The sequence below is a fragment of the Rhamphochromis longiceps genome, linkage group LG3, assembly GCF_057381845.1.
Source record: "Rhamphochromis longiceps isolate RC_006_pf linkage group LG3, R_longiceps_female_GT1.1, whole genome shotgun sequence".
NCBI lineage: Eukaryota > Metazoa > Chordata > Actinopteri > Cichliformes > Cichlidae > Rhamphochromis > Rhamphochromis longiceps.
The window spans coordinates 68,477,631-68,502,593 of record NC_140559.1 but is presented as its reverse complement, the minus strand read 5'-3'; the positions used below and the strand labels follow the sequence as shown (position 1 = coordinate 68,502,593).

The 24,963-nt window shown below is 41.2% G+C and overlaps 2 protein-coding genes across 2 annotated transcripts in view; both read right to left on the bottom strand.

Moving 5' to 3' along the window:
* LOC146676531 (protein NLRC3-like) overlaps positions 1-24,963 on the bottom strand; it is a 183,997-nt gene that overhangs the window by 144,322 nt on the left and 14,712 nt on the right. The window lies entirely within an intron of this gene.
* LOC146676532 (protein NLRC3-like) lies at positions 19,202-24,876 on the bottom strand. The gene is made up of 3 exons (XM_085402213.1): positions 24,482-24,876; positions 22,570-24,340; positions 19,202-19,397 (listed from the first exon to the last, which is right to left on the bottom strand). Exons 1-3 carry the CDS (start codon positions 24,687-24,689, stop codon positions 19,202-19,204), a joined length of 2,175 nt encoding a protein of 724 aa, XP_085258339.1. The 5' UTR covers positions 24,690-24,876.

Sequence of the window (24,963 nt, the reverse complement as noted above, 5' to 3'; positions counted from 1 at the left end):
TGAAGTTACTTTTTGGCCACAAAAAAAACCACATTCTGAGTAACATGAACTTAATAATTGTCAACAAATACACAGGAATTCAAGTTGATCCAAGATTATATTTATGTACAGTGAAGTAACTTTTTGATCAAAATAAAACACATTTATAATTAAAATGAACTTAACTGTCGGCATAAATAGTATTTATGTTGGTCAAATATGATATTTTGGTTACAGTGTAGTCATTTTTTGGTCCCACAGGAGATTCTATAAGGCCATTTACCTGTTTCCCAGCAGGCTAATTCGCTCCAAAATACAACCTTGATCATTTGGCTGTGTCTTATAACCATGACTACCGCGTAGGCAGGCTCATGCATGGTGGTGCCTGCCCACAAAGAAGTCAAGGTTCTAAGACCTTAGAAACTTGTCGATCACTTTTTTTCCCAAACGAACGTCAGCCTTAACATGGGCTGTGTGTGCGCTTGTGTCATGACCTTCAGAAAAAAGAAATGGATGTTGTGTGTATTTGTTTGAATGCGGCAGATGTGATGCCAAATACCTGGACATCAGCTAAGGGACTCGTACCTGGTGCTCAGAAAGAATAGAAATTCAGACAGATGTATTCAAATGAGTTAGACCCATTTAATTACAATAACAAACATCACAATTCTTTAACGTGCGTGCGAAGTGCAAGATTTGTGGGCTTCAGTTTCCTAGAACACAAATTGCCCACTGAAACTTAAGGAACTGTGTATTAAAATTGTAATAAAACCTACTACTTGAATCCTCTTTTTTTTACTTTAACATGTGACAGTGAATCAAAACAAAAGATGACAGGCTGCTATACATTAAATGCATTAATTTAAACATAAAATGAGCAAAGCTTCTTTCATTCAACTTTGTCAGCACTCTTACAAAGTATTCTTGATTCTCTTCCATATTTGACTTTTCACCCTCAAGATTAAGGCCAGCTAAAGAGGGCATTACACAAACTTTAAAACACACCAATACCCTCAGAACACAGGTCATGGGAGAAATTAAACGCATTCCTTAAAAATGTGCAAATAACAGCATTTAAGACACGGCAAAACATTAACTCAGAAGACTTAAGAACAGCGCTTTAAAATTTAGTAAAACACAATGAAGTAGTGCCAGAAATGCAGGAATAAGGTTTTTGTGAAACTCACTCACGAATGGTCTATCAAGTCTGCTCTAGAAAATACCAAACTTAAGATTCATTACTTTAGAGCTGGCTTTTTGTCCATCAAGCTCAAGGTATAGCTTTTGAAATACCTCAAAGGTAAATTTCAGCTGCTTGGGATAGGTAAGGTTCAGAGCGTAGATTACTCCCATCATCAAAGCACAGGATCTGGCAACATCAATCCTCTCCAGGATCTTGGATCCCTCAACGATGATGGTTGGAGGCCCATCACCAATGATAGCAATCTTCATGATTTGCATTGCAAGGTCTGCGTTGAGCTCCTCCTCATCCTTGTAGGAGAAATTAAATGTTAGGATGTATAAAATACATAGCTCAAGCACTTCAGGATGACGTGCATAAGGGAATGAACTACTACAGGTAGGAAAATAAGCCAAAACAGGTTGTCTTTTGTGTTTTTCAGTGATTTTACTTTGTCATTCTGTAATTTTTAAAAGCTAAATTAAACCATAATCCAACGTTTAAAATAAAAAATGTCTTGTTTTTCACAGTTTTGTTTTTCCACTTTGAAAAGAAAATCTAATAAATCATTTTTAAGGGTTATTCCACTTCTAAGTGAAATTTTATCTATTGCCATATTGCCACAGTTAGAAAGTGAGAAACAAGCCTTTTGTAAACAGCACACTAATTCTCCTGATCCGGAAGCAATCCATTTGCTTTAGCAGAGCACAAACAATGTGTTACGTTTCGGTGTTGTCGGTGTGTTGTTTTTGGCGTGACTGTTATGTGTTTCCTGTTTACTTTGAAAGTCTGTGTTATCTTAGTGTTTTCAGTTTACGTTTCCCTGTCTCGTCAGTTCTAATTTGCCCCAGCTGTGTTTCCCTCCTGTTGTCTATTTTCCTGATTGCTCCCTCTATGTATTTAAACCCTGTGTTTCAGTGTGTCATGGTCGCGATCTCCCCCGTGTTGTAAATAGTTTGGTGTTTTGTTGTAAATAAATAGTTTGTTGTAAATAGCTGTAAATAGATTTGTCGATACTTTCGTTTTGGGATTTTGGTGGTGAGCTTTAGTGGGGTTTTTTTGTGTGTTTTTTTTCTTTATTTTTACTTTTGTTCGTGTTGCACTCCGGTTGCCTAGGCCGGGGTGTAACAAATGGAAGTGAATAGCAGGTGCTAGCATGTTGTGTGCAAAAGTGAAAAAATAAATAAAAAAATGACTAACAAAAATGAAAACAGTAATGAAAACAAATATTTCTTGGGAGCTCAGTAATCATGTTCACGGCAAATGAAAAGTGCAAAAGTAACACGGAAGATTTGCAGAAGCTGATTTAGACTTGAGACTACATTGCAGTTACGACAAACACCGCTGTAAACATCCACTGCATGGTGCATGGATATAACGCAACAGCTGGAAAAGCCTCCAGCTTCCATAAACAAACACACACAGCCACTACTATACAAGCATGGTAAGCTGCAGTAACAATGGATGGGTCTTTGATTTGTTGAAGAAATATTGCACAAATAGCATGTTGGTTTATAGACACTGGTCGGCAGTGGCTTCAACTGCTGTGTTATAACCATGTGGAGGCTTACAGCAGTGCTTTGTCGTAATGTAGTCCAAAGTCTAAATCGGCTCCTGAAAATCCTTCATGTCAATTCATACTTTTCATTTGCAGTCAGCATGATTGTTGAGCTCCCCAGGAATACTTGGTATCATTATTGAGTGATTTTAATCACTTTTGCACACAAAATGCTAGTACCTGCCATTCACATCCATTGTTTATGCTCTGCTAAAGCTGCTGCCAGATCAGGAAAATGACTGCGCTGGCTACAAAATTTTTTATCCTGTGTGTTTATGTTGCACCTTATCACGGAAACAGGTTTCTATTCAGCAAATTATGTTCAATGACAATGGCAATAAACATCTTCGGATTGTAATTCTGAAATGCTTTTTTCTCACTTATACATGGCAATAGACATATCTTCACTTAGGGTTGGAATGTCCCTTAACTCATTCAGTGCCAGCCACTCTCAGATTTCATACCCCCCTCAGTTCCAGAGATATTTAGCTTTTTCACTGATTTTGAAGGCTCACAGAATATTTTTGTTCTATGACTATGTGAATTCTGAAACCACCATGACAAAAATGAGTCTCTCTTCTTTCAGCAGCAAAAAAAAATGTTTCTACCTCTGTTATTTAGAAATCTGCAGTAGAAAAGAGAAACTTTCATGACAAAACACCTGTTTCTGGATCAAAAGCGCTTTGTGTAAATAGGTTTTTCTAGCAGATCAGTGACTTTGATGTAAATATTTCGTGTTTCAATGATTCATGCAACATCTCAACTAAGTTTTACTACTATGAAGTAAAAAAATCACCTGTAAAAATGTACTTTTGGCAGATTATTTTTTGTATAAAAATAGTTGTTTATAGACAATTTCAACATTTGAAAAATATATAAGAAAAAAGCGACTGATTTATGATTCAGAGAGTCTGTGTGTGTGTGTGTGTGTGTGTGTGTGTGTGTGTGTGTGTGTGTGTGTGTGTGTGTGTGTGTGTGTTACTCCCGCATGTGCACAAGTGAGTGCGCGACTTAGTCTGTTCACCCCCCACCCGGCCATCGGTTCGTCTATCAACAATTTCTGTGCGTTTTATGCAGCAAATCGTTCATTATTCTGGTCCCTGCTGCCTTCAGAAGTTTCTAACAGGAGATACTGGTCAGATAAATCCGGTTCATGTTCACTGGAATCGCTAGAAAAACCATGACGTCAGGCTGCAGACACCTCAAGCTCGAAATGACGAGCTGGATCAAAAATCGCGCCACAATACTCGTTCTCAGTAGAGCCGACTGTCACGCTGGTGGGATTTTATCCATGTAATCAACTCCACCACCTTCTCAATTCAATAAAAAGCTCAAGAGGCGTCTATGGCACTGAGCGTTCGGATTCATTTTGACGTCTAAAGACGTCTATGGCACTGAATGACTTAAATACTCAACCCTGAACAGAAAATCCAATGAACAAAACACAAAGACCCAACAGGGACATGCATTCAAAACTAAACAAAAAATTAAAAACCAACTCAAGTACTTGCGCTGTATTGTTTGAAAAGATCCTCCTCCTTCTCTCCAAGATAGACTATGAGGCAGCGAACAGCAATTTCTCTGCGCTTTTCAACTGTGTTGTCCTGAATGATAGAAAAAAAATAGAAGGTGTTCAAAATACTCTTTTTCAGTGAAAAATGTGCCCACATTACAGAACTGGCAACAGAAACTGAGTATTTCAGAGGTTCTCATTGTTGAGTGAGTTGAGTGTTTCCTTGATATGTGTGATTTTAGGCTACCCCATGACTTAAATGAACAAAAACAATCTAGGTAAGGACATGGCAGAGGCTGTACACTGGGGATATGGCGTAACCTATAATGTTTCATCAGCTCTTCCTTAGTGGAGGTTGCAAATTTACAGATTTTGCAAGGCCAATCCATACTTCATGATTCTGAATTACTCAATTCAAGCTTACTTGTTAAAGCTTACTTCAGAAGGTCCCTTGGTATTCGATACCAGGAGAAGATGATGGTTTGAGCCTTTGTCCTGGCAAGAAACACAGCAAAGTAACTGAATATTTCGGTGAGATTCCCACTTTCTTTAGAAGGCTGACCACGTCTTAACTGGAACCCCTAGATCTGCAACGCCAGGACAGTGTATAACACCAGAAAGTTGTGCCTGCACAAAAATACAAAAGATGGTATTTTCAACTTCACCTGTGAGTCTTCAATACAGTGAATAAGTTTCACCTGTCAAAGCTGTGTGAGCTAGAACCAAACATTCAAAACTACATAGACCTGAATACACTGGGTGCTGGAAAGCCTAACGTGGCTTTCCATAGATCAAATATACATAGAGGTGACATGGACTGGGCCAGTCTGTTGGAGCATGTATCCCCACCGACCGCGATCTTGGAGGGGTCTCCACTCGCCCCCAGTGCATGTATTTCTACTGAGGAATGTGTTAACTCAAAAAAATAAATATATATATATATATATATATATATAGTGTAAAAGCGAAGCTCTCAATTTACCGGTCGATCTACGTCCCTACCCTCACCTATGGCCACGAGCTGTGGGTAGTGACCGAAAGAACGAGATCGCGGATACAAGCGGCAGAAATGAGCTTCCTCCGAAGGGTGGCTGGCCTCTCCCTTAGAGATAGGGTGAGAAGTTCGGCCATCCGGGAGGGGCTCAGAGTAGAGCAGCTGCTGCTCCACATCGAAGGGAGCCAGCTGAGGTGGTTCGGGCATCTGACAAGGATGCCCCCTGGGCGCCTCCTGGGTGAGGTGTTCCAGGCATGTCCCACCGGGAGGAGGCCCCGGGGCAGACCCAGGACACGCTGGAGAGATTATATCTCTCGGCTGGCCTGGGAACGCCTTGGTATCCCCCCGGATAAGCTGGAGGAGGTGGCTGGGGAGAGAGAGGTCTGGGCCTCTTTGCTTAGGCTGCTGCCCCCGCGACCCGGCCCCGGATAAAGCGGATGAAGATGGATGGATATATATATATATATATATACATATATATATATATATATATATATATATATATATATATATATATATATATATATTAGTTTTTATCAACAAAAGCAAACATAAGGTGTGGCATGACAGGACAGAATCATTTCTGACAGTAAATACGAAAAAAAACCCAAACTTTTTTATACACAAGCTACAATGTCAATAATCCCACTTGATCTGTTTTCATTTCATTCTCCAAAACCAAATTGGAATCAATGCTGAGTCAGCAGCTATGGTCATTTTTGTGCACCCTAGTGTTGCAAAAACTGGCATACTACTGAAACCATATGTGGGATTATTGACCTTTCTTGCCTTATCTGTTTGGAAAAATATTTAAACATTTTCCTTATTTACCATGGGTGAATACATTCCTCAGTAGAAAAAATGCACTGGTGGCGAATGGGGACCCAACCAAGATGGCGGCCCGCTATTGATTTTTTTCTTACTTTCAACCTTTATTGAGGCATATCAATGTTACAGCCAGTGCAAATGCACGTCGCCTCTACGTCTCTACAAAACACGGAAAGTACCCAAAAATTAGGGACAGCTAACTAGCCTACCATATGCGGCACAGTGCACTTAAGTCTGGTCTTTTACCTGTGAAAATAGGCCGAGCAGCCGGTGAAGAACCGCTCTTAGCGGTCAACAGACACACCGGACTAATGGCGACCACACTTCCTGCGCAGAAGCCAATGGGGTTGAACTTCACCCCGTAACGTTACGAAAATTTAGAAGCGTTTCTTAACAATTACTAACATAAAATGCTTCCCTTCAAAAAATAAATTTCACATTTCAAAAATAAAATCACAGTGAACACAACTTAGCTTGGCTAGCTACGTTAGCATAGTAGTTTGCGCCGGGGCTAACAACGTCCGCTATCTTTTAAAAATTATAAGACAATTACAGTGGTCTGCATTAGAGTAACGTCAGTGTTAAATTTTCCAAAAAGAGTCCAACAATTTATGCTATCGCGGAATTAGCTGCTGTGTGTATATTAAAACACACAAACGCGGGGGCAAGCTAAGATGTATGTTATGTATGTTACGTCGTTGTTTTAAAGTAAACTAACAAAATCCAGAGCGACTGCAGATATGTGTAATTTCGCATAAAATTACTCACCGTTCGCGACCAACACAGCTCTTGATAAACCTTGAACACGTGCTGTTGAATATGTCCGCTTGTGTAGAAGAAGGGAACTGTGAGCTGTTTACACGTCATCAAGTTGTATTTTACATCGACAGAACTTAAAATTATATTGTTTTTTGATTAAAAGAAGATTTTAAATTCAGACAAATCACGATTATATATTGAGTAAAGAGGCATAATTTATGTGTCACCCAAACTCAATAAAATAAAAATTTTAATTAGGAAGTCTAACAGTATTTATGAACTTGATTTTTCATTTCACAACAACATATATATGTAAGTAATGACTAAAGATCCCATTAATTACTTTTTAGAGTGCAAAAGACAGTGCAACTGAAACTACACTGACGATACCAGCAGCAGCATGGAAGAAAAGCACGTGATGGAAAATGCACGGTGAACTGCAGGCTGGTAAGAACAGTGTGACATAACTGTTTAAAGACACTGAATGGGATATTTTGCCAGGCTGGGATTTAATCTAAAAGGAAAATACTGAAAAGAGCAACGGAAACAGAGAAGAAACAGACTGTGTTTGCTGGGGATCACAAGACAACAAAGGACACTAAGAGAAGGGCACAGGGGCCAGTGGGAAGGTGAAGCCCAGACGAGTTCAACTGCGAGAATAGAGGGTACAATTGGGTTGAAATTGAAGCCGGAACTCAGGATGGTTTAGGGATGTCCACGTCACAAACAAAGAGGTAAACAAAAAGAAGGTAAAATAAAGAGAGAAAATAACTGACAATTACATTAATGAATAGAAGACACACATACAGATATTACATAGATTTATTTTTAGGATAAAGGGGAGAGCTTATACGTAGAAATGACTTTTTATACATATTGCATTTTGTGCCTTTAAGGGAGTTGTGGCTCAATTCGTCTCTTGTGGGTCACGAGCCTTTGGCTAGCGCTATGATTAGCCAATCTACTGTGAGGATGATATGAGTTATTGAAGGATTGCACACGCTTACAGACATATAGAGTCCATAAACACACATGACAGTATTGATTCCAGGCAAAAGGCCTCAAATTAATTTAGCGTTTAACTGAACTTGAGCTGGCCCTGTAACAAGTGACAGAAAAGAGGAACTGAATAGGAGTTTCTTGCTTTAGAGAAGGACCAAAGGAAGGAAAGCATATATTTTGGTTAAGTCTGATAAACTAGAATGAGAAGGTATTGTTACATCAAAGGAGCAAGATGAAATAAAAAGGCTGTACCAAAAACAGGCTATAACATAGGAAATGTGAGTTTTAAAATGAAGTTAGTGTTAACACACAGGAGTTGTTTCAAGGCAGCGTTTAGCTGTGATAAAATGTATGCAGGAGTAATTGCTTATATGTTCAAACTTAATTGATTAAAGTGGTTGTTTTTTTTGGATCTTTTAGTAGAATAGGCGCTTATAATGATTTTCTTGTGAAAGGAGATTCTAGGTCAGAGTGGAGGCCTTGCAGCAGCGAGAGTTCTGAGTACAGGATGTTGATGATTAGATAAGGCAAGCGACAGGAAACGCATGCAGGGATGTGAAAGCAGCGTTTTAAGAGTTTTAAAATGATGAGTAACGTTGAAGAATATATATAAATACAAGTCAATAAGTCAAGAAGATAATTAGGATCAGGCTTTTGATTAAAGAGTCCCAAAGATGATAAGTTAGGGAGGTGCAGGAAAAGGTGTTTTGTTTGCTTTACAGAAGATCTCGGCGACCACAGGGGGGTGAGGATCCTGGAGGCCCGAGGCATGATGGACCACAAGAGAGGGACGCAGAAAAAACCTAATCTTACGCATGGAGTGTTCTCGAGGGGGAGCTGGTGTTTATTACTGGACCACTTAGATGACATGAGGTTGTCTGATTTGCTGAGCCAGAGGACGGCTAGAGAGGGTCAGAGCGGGAGTGGTGACCCCGATGTCCATGATGCCATGGATGGACATGGAAGCAGCTGAGTGGGCCGAGGAGTGACCCAACACAATGTATTGTGACCTCTGGTGTTCCAGAGGTCGAGAGAGGGAGTATTGAGATTGGAGAGATATTTTGCTGCTATTGTTAAAGGCTCATGTTCTCACTTAGATCATCGATTTCTACTTGCATTTCTTTCTGGGAAAAATGGGGATTACTTTGGAAACAGGAAGCATTTTCCCCAATAAGCAGCCCTGGATTAGTAAATCACTTCAACATGTTCTCAGGCAGAAGAAGCTGTCTTGTTATGAGGGAGAGAAGAAAAAGATTGAGGCACAGAAACTTGTTGAAAGAGAGATAAAGCAGCTAAAATCAGGTGTAAAAGTAAAGCAGAGGATGAGCTGAATAAAGGACACTCAAGGCTGGCTTGGAAAGGAATGAAGTCCATGGTGGGGATGCAGAACAAGGAGCAAAGATGAATGTGATGCTGAATCAGCAGAAGACTTGGACTCATTTGATTCCAGCTTTGATATCATTGATTTCAATGAAGAGCTTTGTGATTGTAGCAAAGGGCTGGTAGCTCTGAGAGTCCCACTGATGAGGTGTTTGTGTGGAAATCTCTTAGTGGGACCAAAGAGAGAAAAAGCCCTGGTCCTGATGCTGTGGGAGGGAAATGATTGAAGTGTGCTGTGAGGAACTGACTGGGAGATTTTCACACATTTTCCAGTCCTCCTTGGAACAACAGGAAGTTCCCAGCATATGGAAACAAAGGTTAAGTGTCCTATGGCACTCAGTGATGATGGTGCTGTGGCCCCACCACCTCCACCTCTTTGTAAAGGAACTAACTGTAATCTGAAGCTTCAAATGGAACTAAGACTTCCTCCACTAGGTGGCAGTGTCTGATGAGAAAGTGTTAGTGGAGCTGGCCTGGAGTCAGGAACAGGAAGATGCAGGATTTGGGCTGAAATGGGGAAAAGTGGTTCGCACTAGTGCCTTAAAGCAAGAAGGTTGTAGGTTGAAGCTTGTTGGCCTTTCTGTGGAGGGTGGATGTTCTCCCACAGTCCAATGAAATGCTGCTTAGGTTCATTGGTGCTTCTAAATTGGCTGTAGGTGTGGATGTGAGAGAGTGCTTCTCTGTCTCTCTCTGTTGGCCCTGTGATGGACTGCTCACCTGTGCAGGTGGACCACGCCTCTTGCCCTATGACAGCTAGGGCACAGGCTGCAGCCCTGTGAGCCTAAGCTGAATAAACAGTTAGCAAAAATGATCCATAGATGGCCTGAAATCCCCCAGTTAGCAGTTTGGTAGATAGCTATGACATGCTAATCCCATCCAGCAGCTGTATTCTACCTGTAAGCTGATCCCTGCTGAGCCAAAGCACTTTTTCATATACAAATTACAACCTTTAATAGAAACCTATTGGTCAGCATCTTATTAGCCTGCTGTTAGCTTCATTCCACAGAAAACTGAGAGAAACTAACAGAGTTGATAAAGAATAAAGAGAAATGTGCTGATTTAAAGCCTTTGAAGTGCTTCAGATGATCTCTGTCCACTTCTGTCCACTCATTCATTCATGTAAGCTTTCTAATGCAGCTTTGATCTTCACAGTCTGCTTCATGAAACTCATTCTAACCCTGAATGTCAGAGGGTTCCTCCTTCTCTTTCCCATCATTCATGCTGGCAGTGGAGGAGATTTGGATGTTGGACTGTGTTTTGGATGATGTGTGTATGTTTGTGTTGGACTGCTGTCTGTAAAGCAAACGCACATTTTGCTTTGGATTTCAGTGTCAGACAGACTTTAAGGTGGAATGAAGAGTTGGAGAGTTTCACAGTGAATTATCCAGTGGAGGATTTTTCTTCTTCTTTGAAGGTTTGAAATGTGAACATTGTTCTGCTGCAGTCAATGGACTAAACCAGAGAAGAAGAAAACAGACTTTACCATGAAGATCCTCAGTGTGGATCAGTATAATATCAGCCTGATGTCTGCAGTTTAGTGTCAGCACAACTTTCACATCATATTCATCTCAGCACAACTAAAACATGCTGACTGACCTCAGAGTTTCAAGTTCACATCCTGGACTCTCCAGGAAACCACACAGATGCTTCACTCCTGAATCCTGCAGCTTGTTGTTCCAGCTCAGGTCCAGCTCTCTCAGATGGGAGGGGTTGGACTTCAGTGCTGCTGCCAGATAATCACAGCTGATCTCTGACAAACCACAGCCCCTCAATCTGTATAAAGAATGAAAGATGTAAGTTTATTAGACAAACTGTGAGCTTGAAATCATTCAGTGTTTCATCATCTGTTCAGAGCTGAAGAAGGTTCAGAATGTAGAAGTTTAGAAAATGGAAACTCCAAACAGCTGAAGCCAACAGGAAGCAGCTTCAAACAAACACAACAAGAGAAAAAACTCTGAATGTTTCACATTAAAGTCGTACATTTCTCATAAAAACAGGACAAAGACTTGAAAAAGTCGTGTTTTTCCTTCCAGGAACCACAAGGCTTCACTTTTAAAGGTGAAGTGTGAAAGAAATGGACATATTTGAAGTCCAACACCATTTTCCAGTCACATTATTAAAGCAGACAAACTACAAGCTCATTTTCATTCCAACAAGTCATCTTCTGACCTGGACTAACAACACTGGTCTCTATGTGCAGCTGGCTGTGAGACCAGTGCTCAGGGAGCGTCTACAAAGTGCAACACTGAAAGAACATCACACACTAGCTGTGTCCCAAAACGTCGGCTGCATCCTTCGGAGGACCCGGTATTCGCGGTCTACGTGGGCCGGGTCCTTCAAAGACCGAAAAGGCTGGAAGTGCGAGGCTGTGAAATGGGACGGTCTAGCCTTCAGATTTGCGTCACCGCTGTGTCGGTGGAGTTTAATAAACTCGGCCGTCTGCTCCTTGCTATCTAAAATATAACAGGACACTGGCGTAAACTCTCGACCGTCTCACACTTCTGTTTAATCAGTTTCCTGTTTAACGTTTATTCAGCTGTGTGAAAATCCCGGAGGAACTTTGATCTCAGCCAAACCGATTTACTCCGGAACAAATAAAACACAGAAAAAAGGCAAACAATTACATTTTTAAGTTATCTGGGTGACTTATATATCATGTTTAACCTGAGTAGCGAAAGAGCGGGGTCTGAAAACGATGAAGCCGGGCGTCCGCTGCTCTTGCCGGCTGGAGTGACCATTGAACCCCCCGGCTTGCTAGCGAGCGGGTGGGTAACAGACGTCTCCGAAAACGTCGGCACACTTTTGCAAATATGCGATGTCTTGATAAACCAAGCAGATATTTGAAGTTTACACAGCTACTTTCTCGCCTGAAAATATGTTAAAAGTTTATTTTGTGACCCAGAAAGATTAATAAGAGTAATTTGAAAACTTAGTAGCTGCTGCCATTGTTGGCAGCTGAAATTTGGCTGGGATATGAATTCTGGGATATGGTGGGCCACGAAGGACACACCCGACGAATCCTTCAAATTCGGGGAAATGAAGGACGCATTTGTCGGGCACATTTGAAGGAGTCGACAAATACGGACAGCCTTCATCGCCTGGCTGTGATGTAATCGGCCTTCAAATGCAGCCTCTGGAGGATGCAGCCGACGTTTTGGGACACAGCTACTAATTTGCTTCCATCATCCAACCTGAAGAGGAAACAGAGACGCCTCCCCTTCAAAGTAAAAGCTGCTCCTTTTGGACACAGTATCAAAGAAAGTCTACAGTATAACATAGAAAAGACAGAACAAAGTTTTGGTTGTTTTTAAATTGTGCAGAAATGAAACTACACTAAGCTCAATTATGTGACAGACATTTCATCCCATGTCAGTTTGGCCTCATCCTGGGCCGGATTATCCAGCACACACTCTGACCACAGGTCCATGTTGAGCAGGATGAGCTGCTGGCTAATCTGGAGGCTGTAGCAGCAGCTCACAGTCACAGTGGGTTTCCACTCATGAAAAAGCTCTGGCTGCTTCATTTCTCATCTCATATCAGAGACTTTAATGCTTCACTGAAGCTGTACTGTGATGCTTCCATATTCCAGTGAGGCCTCCATAATGATTTCAGCTGTTCTGTACACACACTGTGTGCCCTGTATGGCTCAAAGTCTCTGCAGCCTGTTTTTATCTGCTATCATCAGATCTTCATCATCCTCATTCACATCCCTCACACACTCTACAGCCTCATCAGCACTGACTTCATCTTCACTGACTGATGGAGCACAACATGAACCTGTGGAGGCTGAAACACTGTCCTGTCAAACATCTCCCCGTCACCACTCCACTTCTGTCAGCCTTTAAATGAACCCTGCTCAAGTCTGTCACTTCTGTTTGGAGCCAAAAGAGGTTAAAGATTATGCCACTACATTCTTGTCTAGAAAATATTAAAGTGTATTTGGTGACACACAAAAAAGGGTAAAAGTATAGTTTGGGTCCACACATGTCCAAACCCTGGTGTGTAGGCCTACTTAGTATTGAGAAAAGCCCACTAAAAGAATGCCCACCAGACCAAAGCAATGGTTTTGACTTGATCAGCATTAACCCCGCCCCCTGACTTTGATGGGTGAAGCTGACAAATAAAATGTATTTATGAACAACGATGCAGGGCCAGGAGTAGCAACGTGAATTAAATAAATACATCATTAAATAATTCATTAAATGTGTCAGTAAAATAATTAAACTAGAAAACAAACCAACAAAATATGTAATTAACTAATTTGAATTGTACATAAATACTTAATGAATTATTTTAAATGAAATTAACCGATAATTCATTGTGATTTTGTTTTGTGTTTTGATGAGCTAATAATCAGCTCTCTTTTTCTCATTGTTGTTCTAAGCCGCTTATCCAAAGGTAAGGCACTACCTGTTGAATTATTTCCAAAGTGTGCCAAATTGGACATTACAAATTAAAGTCTACTCACTGAAATTACTGGGGAATGTCTGCTTTGATTTTGATGAGAATCTCATGACAGTACTGAGGATTTAATGCAGTTGGACTGCTAAAAATGATTGAATGCGGTTGGACCGCTAAAGGATTTAATACGGTTGGACCGTGGAAAGCAGTTGGACTGCTGAGTGATTTTAGTATATTAGGGAATTTGGTTATTGTTTGGGGTGGAGCCCGTATTGGTTATAAGGTTGGACCTGCTTCAGTCTTACACTTTTTTGGCTGTTTTACTGTTGTTCCAAAGTATTATAAATTATTCAAGAACGTCAGTTGGACTGATAGGAAGCGCAGTGCTCAGAGGTAACGCTTGCCAATGCCAAGGACGCTTAGGCATTGTCCTCGAAGAGGGATAGTCAGTTGGTCACTGTGGAGCTTGGGGCACTCCAGAATAACTAGGAGTTAGAGTCTCCTTACCGTTTGGAACGGTAGTCTGCGCTTTTTTGGCCAGCAGAAGTTGGACTTCGGGCGTGTAACTTTAACTTAAAACTTCGGGGTAAGCCTTGGCTGTGAAATGCCAAAAATAGAGCTTCAGGCAAAGTTTGGGTTGGTTGACGCTTTTAAATTGAGTTAGGGATTTTAGAGATGAGGCCAGAAACTGTTGGACAGATACTGGTTAATTGATCACAAAAAAGTTGGACTTTATCGGTTGGACCGTTAACTTAAATTTGTCGAAATTGTTTAGGCGCTAAAGCTGACAGATGTGACAGTGGTTGTAAATATAAGACGTCTTTGTAATATAAAATAAGAGATCTCTGTGTGAAAGGAGTCTGAGGCAGTGCTGGAGCTATTTTTAGACTGTGTGTGTGTGAGTGTGAAAATGCAAATTAGTCAGCAGTGAACTGTTTAAACCACAGTTGGTTTTACAAATACTGCTGCAAACATTGTTGAGTGTGTGTTTAAGACGCCATTTATGTTCATTAGAGGGCTATAAATAAAGTTTTGAGTTGCCGTAGTGGATGTATAGTAATTGACTGAGTTTTGATATATAAATATAGTGAGTGCACTGTATATATTTAAGACTAACATATTACTTTTAGGAGTAACCTCTCATCAGCAATAAATGCTGGTGTGTTTTATTTTTTCTATTCTATGTGTGTGCTGTGAGAATTAATAGAGGTTTCAATTGTTTTCTTTGACTTGCTCTTTCTGATTATGAAAGGCATGTCTGAAATACTCTTAGGAAAGCGTGTTGTGAGTATATTCCTCAACTCTTGTCACAGTTTAAGTGTGTGAATGCTGTGAGTAGCAGGCTTTGAGTGATTGGGTGTGATTTGTACAAAATAATAAATAATAATAACACTATGAAAGTTGATAGTAGAGTGAGTGCAGAAGTGGAAGTGTGAGAGAAAAGGCGGTGTGTGTGTGAGACGATCTGACAAACGCAAAGAATTTAGTATATTTAGAAGTGTGTGCGTGAAATAAGGGTGAATTGTTTTAGATCAAGACTTAGTAAAACAAGAGTTTTATTAGCCTGTAAAAAAAACCAGGAGAGATAGAAACAGAAAATATGGTTCTGAGCAGCTGCAAGGTTGACAGGAAATGGTGTGTGTGACAGGAACTTTGCATGCCCATAAAAGGAACTGACTGTGACAAGTGAGCACACAGAGAGAGAAACATACGAGTTAAACTCCAGGCAGATGAAGCAAATGGAGGTTTTAAGAAAAGAAATGAAAAGGATATTAATTGTATGCTTTAGTGTGTCAATACAGGTGGACTTCTTTCAACCTAGAATCTTGAGTACAAAACCATTGATTAACAGAATTGGGAGGAAAACAGGCCAGATTTTGGCTTAAAATTTTACAGCTTGACCTCCCACTTGTCCCGATCCTGAGAAGAAGCTCATAGGACAGTTAATCTCCTGATGAAGACCGACAGAACATCGTGGACTTCAAGAATTAACAGCAGGCAAAAGACAGTGCAACTGAAACTACACTGACGATACCAGCAGCAGCATGGAAGAAAAGCACGTGATGGAAAATGCACGGTGAACTGCAGGCTGGTAAGAACAGTGTGACATAACTGTTTAAAGACACTGAATGGGATATTTTGCCAGGCTGGGATTTAATCTAAAAGGAAAATACTGAAAAGAGCAACGGAGAAGAAACAGAGAAGAAACAGACTGTGTTTGCTGGGGATCACAAGACAACAAAGGACACTAAGAGAAGGGCACAGGGGCCAGTGGGAAGGTGAAGCCCAGACGAGTTCGACTGCGAGAATAGAGGGTACAATTGGGTTGAAATTGAAGCCGGAACTCAGGATGGTTTAGGGATGTCCACGTCACAAACAAAGAGGTAAACAAAAAGAAGGTAAAATAAAGAGAGAAAATAACTGACAATTACATTAATGAATAGAAGACACACATACAGATATTACATAGATTTATTTTTAGGATAAAGGGGAGAGCTTATACGTAGAAATGACTTTTTATACATATTGCATTTTGTGCCTTTAAGGGAGTTGTGGCTCAATTCGTCTCTTGTGGGTCACGAGCCTTTGGCTAGCGCTATGATTAGCCAATCTACTGTGAGGATGATATGAGTTATTGAAGGATTGCACACGCTTACAGACACAGAGTCCATAAACACACATGACAGTATTGATTCCAGGCAAAGGGCCTCAAATTAATTTAGCGTTTAACTGAACTTGAGCTGGCCCTGTAACAAGTGACAGAAAAGAGGAACTGAATAGGAGTTTCTTGCTTTAGAGAAGGACCAAAGGAAGGAAAGCATATATTTTGGTTAAGTCTGATAAACTAGAATGAGAAGGTATTGTTACATCAAAGGAGCAAGATGAAATAAAAAGGCTGTACCAAAAACAGGCTATAACATAGGAAATGTGAGTTTTAAAATGAAGTTAGTGTTAACACACAGGAGTTGTTTCAAGGCAGCGTTTAGCTGTGATAAAATGTATGCAGGAGTAATTGCTTATATGTTTAAACTTAATTGATTAAAGTGGTTGTTTTTTTGGATCTTTTAGTAGAATAGGCGCTTATAATGATTTTCTTGTGAAAGGAGATTCTAGGTCAGAGTGGAGGCCTTGCAGCAGCGAGAGTTCTGTGTACAGGATGTTGATGATTAGATAAGGCAAGCGACAGGAAACGCATGCAGGGACGTGAAAGCAGCGTTTTAAGAGTTTTAAAATGATGAGTAACGTTGAAGAATATATATAAATACAAGTCAATAAGTCAAGAAGATAATTAGGATCAGGCTTTTGATTAAAGAGTCCCAAAGATGATAAGTTAGGGAGGTGCAGGAAAAGGTGTTTGGTTTGCTTTACACAAGATCTCGGCGACCACAGGGGGGTGAGGATCCTGGAGGCCCGAGGCATGATGGACCACAAGAGAGGGACGCAGAAAAAACCTAATCTTACGCATGGAGTGTTCTCGAGGGGGAGCTGGTGTTTATTACTGGACCACTTAGAAGACATGAGGTTGTCTGATTTGCTGAGCCAGAGGACGGCTAGAGAGGGTCAGAGCGGGAGTGGTGACCCCGATGTCCATGATGCCATGGATGGACATGGAAGCAGCTGAGTGGGCCGAGGAGTGACCCAACACAATGTATTGTGACCTCTGGTGTTCCAGAGGTCGAGAGAGGGAGTATTGAGATTGGAGAGATATTTTGCTGCTATTGTTAAAGGCTCATGTTCTCACTTAGATCATCGATTTCTACTTACATTTCTTTCTGGGAAAAATGGGGATTACTTTGGAAACAGGAAGTATTTTCCCCAATAAGCAGCCCTGGATTAGTAAATCACTCCCAACATGTTCTCAGGCAGAAGAAGCTGTCTTGTTATGAGGGAGAGAAGAAAAAGATTGAGGCACAGAAACTTGTTGAAAGAGAGATAAAGCAGCTAAAATCAGGTGTAAAAGTAAAGCAGAGGATGAGCTGAATAAAGGACACTCAAGGCTGGCTTGGAAAGGAATGAAGTCCATGGTGGGGATGCAGAACAAGGAGCAAAGATGAATGTGATGCTGAATCAGCAGAAGACTTGGACTCATTTGATTCCAGCTTTGATATCATTGATTTCAATGAAGAGCTTTGTGATTGTAGCAAAGGGCTGGTAGCTCTGAGAGTCCCACTGATGAGGTGTTTGTGTGGAAATCTCTTAGTGGGACCAAAGAGAGAAAAAGCCCTGGTCCTGATGCTGTGGGAGGGAAATGATTGAAGTGTGCTGTGAGGAACTGACTGGGAGATTTTCACACATTTTCCAGTCCTCCTTGGAACAACAGGAAGTTCCCAGCATATGGAAACAAAGGTTAAGTGTCCTATGGCACTCAGTGATGATGGTGCTGTGGCCCCACCACCTCCACCTCTTTGTAAAGGAACTAACTGTAATCTGAAGCTTCAAATGGAACTAAGACTTCCTCCACTAGGTGGCAGTGTCTGATGAGAAAGTGTTAGTGGAGCTGGCCTGGAGTCAGAAACAGGAAGATGCAGGATTTGGGCTGAAATGGGGAAAAGTGGTTCGCACTAGTGCCTTAAAGCAAGAAGGTTGTAGGTTGAAGCTTGTTGGCCTTTCTGTGGAGGTTGGATGTTCTCCCACAGTCCAATGAAATGCTGCTTAGGTTCATTGGTGCTTCTAAATTGGCTGTAGGTGTGGATGTGAGAGAGTGCTTCTCTGTCTCTCTCTGTTGGCCCTGTGATGGACTGCTCACCTGTGCAGGTGGACCACGCCTCTTGCCCTATGACAGCTAGGGCACAGGCTGCAGCCCTGTGAGCCTAAGCTGAATAAACAGTTAGCAAAAATGATCCATAGATGGCCTGAAATCCCCCAGTTAGCAGTTTGGTAGATAGCTATGACATGCTAATCCCATCCAGCAGCTGTATTCTACCTGTAAGCTGATCCCTGCTGAGCCAAAGCACTTTTTCATATACAAATTACAACCTTTAATAGAAACCTATTGGTCAGCATCTTATTAGCCTGCTGTTAGCTTCATTCCACAGAAAACTGAGAGAAACTAACAGAGTTGATAAAGAATAAAGAGAAATGTGCTGATTTAAAGCCTTTGAAGTGCTTCAGATGATCTCTGTCCACTTCTGTCCACTCATTCATTCATGTAAGCTTTCTAATGCAGCTTTGATCTTCACAGTCTGCTTCATGAAACTCATTCTAACCCTGAATGTCAGAGTGTTCCTCCTTCTCTTTCCCATCATTCATGCTGGCAGTGGAGGAGATTTGGATGTTGGACTGTGTTTTGGATGATGTGTGTATGTTTGTGTTGGACTGCTGTCTGTAAAGCAAACGCACATTTTGCTTTGGATTTCAGTGTCAGACAGACTTTAAGGTGGAATGAAAAGTTGGAGAGTTTCACAGTGAATTATCCAGTGGAGGATTTTTCTTCTTCTTTGAAGGTTTGAAATGTGAACATTGTTCTGCTGCAGTCAATGGACTAAACCAGAGAAGAAGAAAACAGACTTTACCATGAAGATCCTCAGTGTGGATCAGTATAATATCAGCCTGATGTCTGCAGTTTAGTGTCAGCACAACTTTCACATCATATTCATCTCAGCACAACTAAAACATGCTGACTGACCTCAGAGTTTCAAGTCCACATCCTGGACTCTCCAGGAAACCACACAGATGCTTCACTCCTGAATCCTGCAGCTTCTTGTTCCTGGTCAGGTCCAGCTGTCTCAGATGGGAGGGGTTGGACTTCAGTGCTGCTGCCAGATAATCACAGCTGATCTCTGACAAACCACAGCCCCTCAATCTGTATAAAGAATGAAAGATGTAAGTTTATTAGACAAAGTGTGAGCTTGAAATCATTCAGTGTTTCATCATCTGTTCAGAGCTGAAGAAGGTTCAGAATGTAGAAGTTTAGAAAATGGAAACTCCAAACAGCTGAAGCCAACAGGAAGCAGCTTCAAACAAACACAACAAGAGAAAAAACTCTGAATGTTTCACATTAAAGTCGTACATTTATCATAAAAACAGGACAAAGACTTGAAAAAGTCGTGTTTTTCCTTCCAGGAACCACAAGGCTTCACTTTTAAAGGTGAAGTGTGAAAGAAATGGACATATTTGAAGTCCAACACCTTTTTCCAGTCACATTATTAAAGCAGACAAACTACAAGCTCATTTTCATTCCAACAAGTCATCTTCTGACCTGGACTAACAACACTGGTCTCTATGTGCAGCTGGCTGTGAGACCAGTGCTCAGGGAGCGTCTACAAAGTGCAACACTGAAAGAACATCACACACTCATTTGCTTCCATCATCCAACCTGAAGAGGAAACAGAGACGCCTCCCCTTCAAAGTAAAAGCTGCTCCTTTTGGACACAGTATCAAAGAAAGTCTACAGTATAACATAGAAAAGACAGAACAAAGTTTTGGTTGTTTTTAAATTGTGCAGAAATGAAACTACACTAAGCTCAATTATGTGACAGACATTTCATCCCATGTCAGTTTGGCCTCATCCTGGGCCGGATTATCCAGCACACACTCTGACCACAGGCCCAGGGGCCACGCACAGCTGGGCTCCATCCAAGAGACAGCAAACAAACCAACACAATAATAAAAAGCACCATGTGATCTTCTTACATCTTCAAGACAAACATAGTAAAAACATGAGCATATTTGTTTCCTGATAAAATGATGTGACAGGTAGAACAGAGTAAAGAGGTGGTGTTACAGCCTTTCTCCCCTCTGCTGCCGAGGCTGTTAGTCTCTCCCAAACTCAGCTACAGGACTTCCAAATGAATGAAAGCAGCAGAAGTGGCTTTACAAATGAAAGAGGAAGAGGAGAAGAAGAGGAGAGGGAGGCCACCCTGACCATCACTCCAGCTGAAAACATCACACTTCCATTAAAGTTGGTGAGGAAATGTTGAGCAGGATGAGCTGCTGGCTAATCTGGAGGCTGTAGCAGCAGCTCACAGTCACAGTGGATTTCCACTCATGAAAAAGCTCTGGCTGCTTCATTTCTCATCTCATATCAGAGACTTTAATGCTTCACTGAAGCTGTACTGTGATGCTTCCATATTCCAGTGAGGCCTCCATAATGATTTCAGCTGTTCTGTACACACACTGTGTGCCCTGTATGGCTCAAAGTCTCTGCAGCCTGTTTTTATCTGCTATCATCAGATCTTCATCATCCTCATTCACATCCCTCACACACTCTACAGCCTCATCAGCACTGACTTCATCTTCACTGACTGATGGAGCACAACATGAACCTGTGGAGGCTGAAACACTGTCCTGTCAAACATCTCCCCGTCACCACTCCACTTCTGTCAGCCTTTAAATGAACCCTGCTCAAGTCTGTCACTTCTGTTTGGAGCCAAAAGAGCTTAAAGATTACGCCACTACATTCTTGTCTAGAAAATATTAAAGTGTATTTGGTGACACACAAAAAAGGGTAAAAGTATAGTTTGGGTCCACACATGTCCAAACCCTGGTGTGTAGGCCTACTTAGTATTGAGAAAAGCCCACTAAAAGAACGCCCACCAGACCAAAGCAATGGTGTTGACTTGATCAGCATTAACCCCGCCCCCTGACTTTGATGGGTGAAGCTGACAAATAAAATGTATTTATGAACAGCGATGCAGGGCCAGGAGTAGCAACGTGAATTAAATAAATACATCATTAAATAATTCATTAAATGTGTCAGTAAAATAATTAAAATAGAAAACAAACCAACAAAATATGTAATTAACTAATTTGAATTGTACATAAATACATAATGAATTATTTTAAATGAAATTAACTGATAATTAATTATCAATATATTTTTTTAATTAATTATATACATTTTTAATTAATCACTGAAATAAATAATTCATTAGTGATGTATTTATTTAATACAACCATAAAATTATTGCTAGTTTAATCAAAATAAATTTAAGACATCAATATTAAAGGTTAATTTATGATAATGAATACATGCAACTATAACTGATGACGTAAGAATTTGGATTTTTTAAGCTAAAGCGAAGGTGCTGACTCACTTGGCATGTTAGGCTACGTTCACTCTGCAGGTCTTAATGCTCAATTCCGATTTTTTGATCAAATCCGATTTTTTTATCTGCTCGTTCACACTACAAATAAAATGCGACAGCAAACGCGCTCTAGTGTGAACGCTCAAAGCGGCCCGCATGCGCAAAAGAAGACTTCACACACAACGTGCTCTGTTTAGACCCAGAGCAAACAATATTGTTTGACAGATGGCCCTTAATATAAAGACTTCGGACTTTACGTTTCCCAATTTTTGCTTTAAGTTATTTTGTTATTTACATAATAATGTAAATAACCTAATAATGATCCTTATTGCTGTTTTAGAGGAGCGGTGCTTCAAAGGATAGCTGCAGATTTCTGTCAGAATCTGCAGATTATACAGTACAAATAAAAAGTTCACGTTTCTCCAACGCTGTCTTCCCAACAGTTTCACTGACATCTACACGGGATGGCCAGGAAGCGTTTGCGATGTCTTATCGGGCGCTGATAATTGGCGTCTGTCTTGTGTTGGTGACGTAAAAGACGGATTTAATGCGACTTGACCATTCAAACAGCAGTCGCTTTCTAAAACATCGGATATGTATCGGATTCAGTACCACATACGAAAGTGACCCAGATCGGATTTGAAAATATCAGATTTACGCCGTTCACACTGTCATAGCATGATCGGATATGGGTCGCATAGGGTCAAAAAAATCGGATTTGATGCGCTTTCGCCTGCAGTGTGAACGTAGCCTTACTCTCAAATCCTCCCTAATAACAAGAACATAATTACACTTTAGCCACAAGAGGGCAGCAGCATTAAGTCGCATGTATATAAAGGTACAGTGATTATATTACAGTGATTTTGACAAAAACAAAACAGAAGTTCATGGCAGTGTGTTTTTCATAACATACCAACCAAATTAAATAATAAAAACTTTATAACTTACAGAGCTTTTTTAGAGGCTTTGACCACTGGCAGCAGCCTCAGAAGAGCCTTCTCTGAAGCAGAGTATTTATTCAGGTCAAACACGTCCAGATCTTTTTCTGATGACAGTAAGATGAAGACCAGAGCTGACCACTGAGCAGGAGACAGTTTATCTGTGGAGAGACGTCCTGAACTCAGGGACTGTTGGATCTCCTCCACTAGAGAACGATCATTCAGTTCATTCAGACAGTGAAACAGATTGATGCTTTTCTCTGCAGACAGATTCTCACTGAGCTTCTCCTTGATGTACTGAACTGCTTCTTGATTGGTCTTTGAGCTACTTCCTGTTTGTGTCATGAGGCCTTGCAAACGAGTTTGATTAGTCTTCAGACCCAAGAGAAAACGAAGGAACAAGTCCAGGTGTCCATTGGGGCTCTGTAAGGCCTTGTCCACAGCACACTGGTAGAAGTATTTCTCTGTCTGAGAGCTTGTTTGTTGTTTTTCCAGCAGATTGAGTCCAGAGTTGATGAAGGTCAGGTGGACATGAAGAGCAGCCAGAAACTCCTGAACACTGAGATGAACAAAGCAGAACACCTTGTCCTGGTACAGTTGTTTCTCCTCTTTAAAGATCTGTGTGAACACTCCTGAGTACACTGAGGCTGCTCTGATATCGATGCCACACTCTGTCAGGTCTGGTTCATAGAAGATCAGGTTTCCTTTCTGCAGCTGATCAAAAGCCAGTTTTCCCAGTGACTCAATCATCTTCCTGCTCTCTGGACTCCAGTGTGGATCTGTCTCAGCTCCTCCATCATATTTGATCCTCTTGACTTTGGCCTGAACCACCAGGAAGTGGATGTACATCTCAGTCAGGGTGTTGGGCAGCTCTCCTCCCTCTCTGGTTTCCAGCACATCCTCCAGAACTGTAGCAGTGATCCAGCAGAAGACTGGGATGTGACACATGATGTGGAGGCTTCGAGCTTTCTTGATGTGGGAGATGATCCTGCTGGCCTGCTTCTTATCTCTGAATCTCTTCCTGAAGTACTCCTCCTTCTGTGGGTCAGTGAACCCTCTGACCTCTGTCACCATGTCGACACACTGAGGAGGGATCTGATTGGCTGCTGCAGGTCGTGTTGTTATCCAAAGGCGAGCAGAAGGGAGCAGGTTCCCTCTGATGAGGTTTGTCAGCAGCTCATCCAATGAGGTGGACTTTCTTGTTTCAGTCAGGATTTTAGTTTTGTTGAAGTCCAAATTAAGTCGACACTCATCCAGACCATCAAGTATGAACACAACCTGGAAGTCTTCAAGCCTGCAGATTCCTGATTCGTTAGTTTGATTAAAGAAGTGATGAACAAGCTCCACCAAGCTGAACTTTTCCTCTTTCAGCACATTCAGCTCTCTGAAAGTGAATGGAAATATGAACTGGATGTCCTGGTTGGCTTTGTCTTCAGCCCAGTCCAGGCTGTATTTCTGTGTTAAGACTGTTTTCCCAATGCCAGCCACTCCCTTTGTCAGCACTGTTCTGATTGGTTCGTCTCTTCCAGGTGAGGCTTTAAAGATGTCTTCTTGTCTGATTGTTGTTTCTGGTCTGTCTGGTTTCCTGGATGCTGTTTCAATCTGTCTGACCTCATGTTCATCATTGACCTCTGCAGTCCCTCCCTCTGTGATGTAGAGCTCTGTGTAGATCTGATTCAGGAGGGTTGGGCTTCCTGCTTTAGCGATGCCCTCAAACACACACTGGAACTTCTTCTTCAGTTGGGCTTTAAGTTCACGTTTACAGAGTGGAGCAAATATTTCTGAAGGTAAGAAATTCAGAAACAAATATTATATAATAAATATCATAGCCTTTCAGTACCCTGAAAGGATGAATGTCTATTGGTCCATTTCTTGAGCTATTAGGAAAGATCAATATTCAGTCTTTAGAGAAATTCTCTTACTGCTCTGCAGATGGTCAGCCATCTCATGCTGCTTAAGTCTCCTCAAGAAGTGGAGTGTGATCTTCAGAAATGCTTCTCTGCAGCTCTTTCTTTCATCTTCATCCTCTCCTTCAAACATCTCCTCATCCTCCATCTGGCTCTTTAAAGTTTCTGGGTGATCTGGACTCAGAAGCTTCTGGATCTTCTTCAGCTCGTTCTTCACAAACATGGTGATGTTGTCCTCCAGCCGCTGGAAAAGAAGACTATATGAATTACCCAGTGGTAAATGGACTGGTTCTTATATAGCTCTCTTTGATACTCTGTGCACACAAAGCATTTATACAACATGCCTCATTCAACCAAGCACATTGTTCTATGCTTAAATACTTTCTTTCACACTCTGATGGATGCATCAGAGGGCAGCTTGGGTTTAGTACGTTACCCAGTACATTTGCCAGCCAGGGTTTGATTCACAAACCTAACTAGTAGCTGACCTGCTCCCC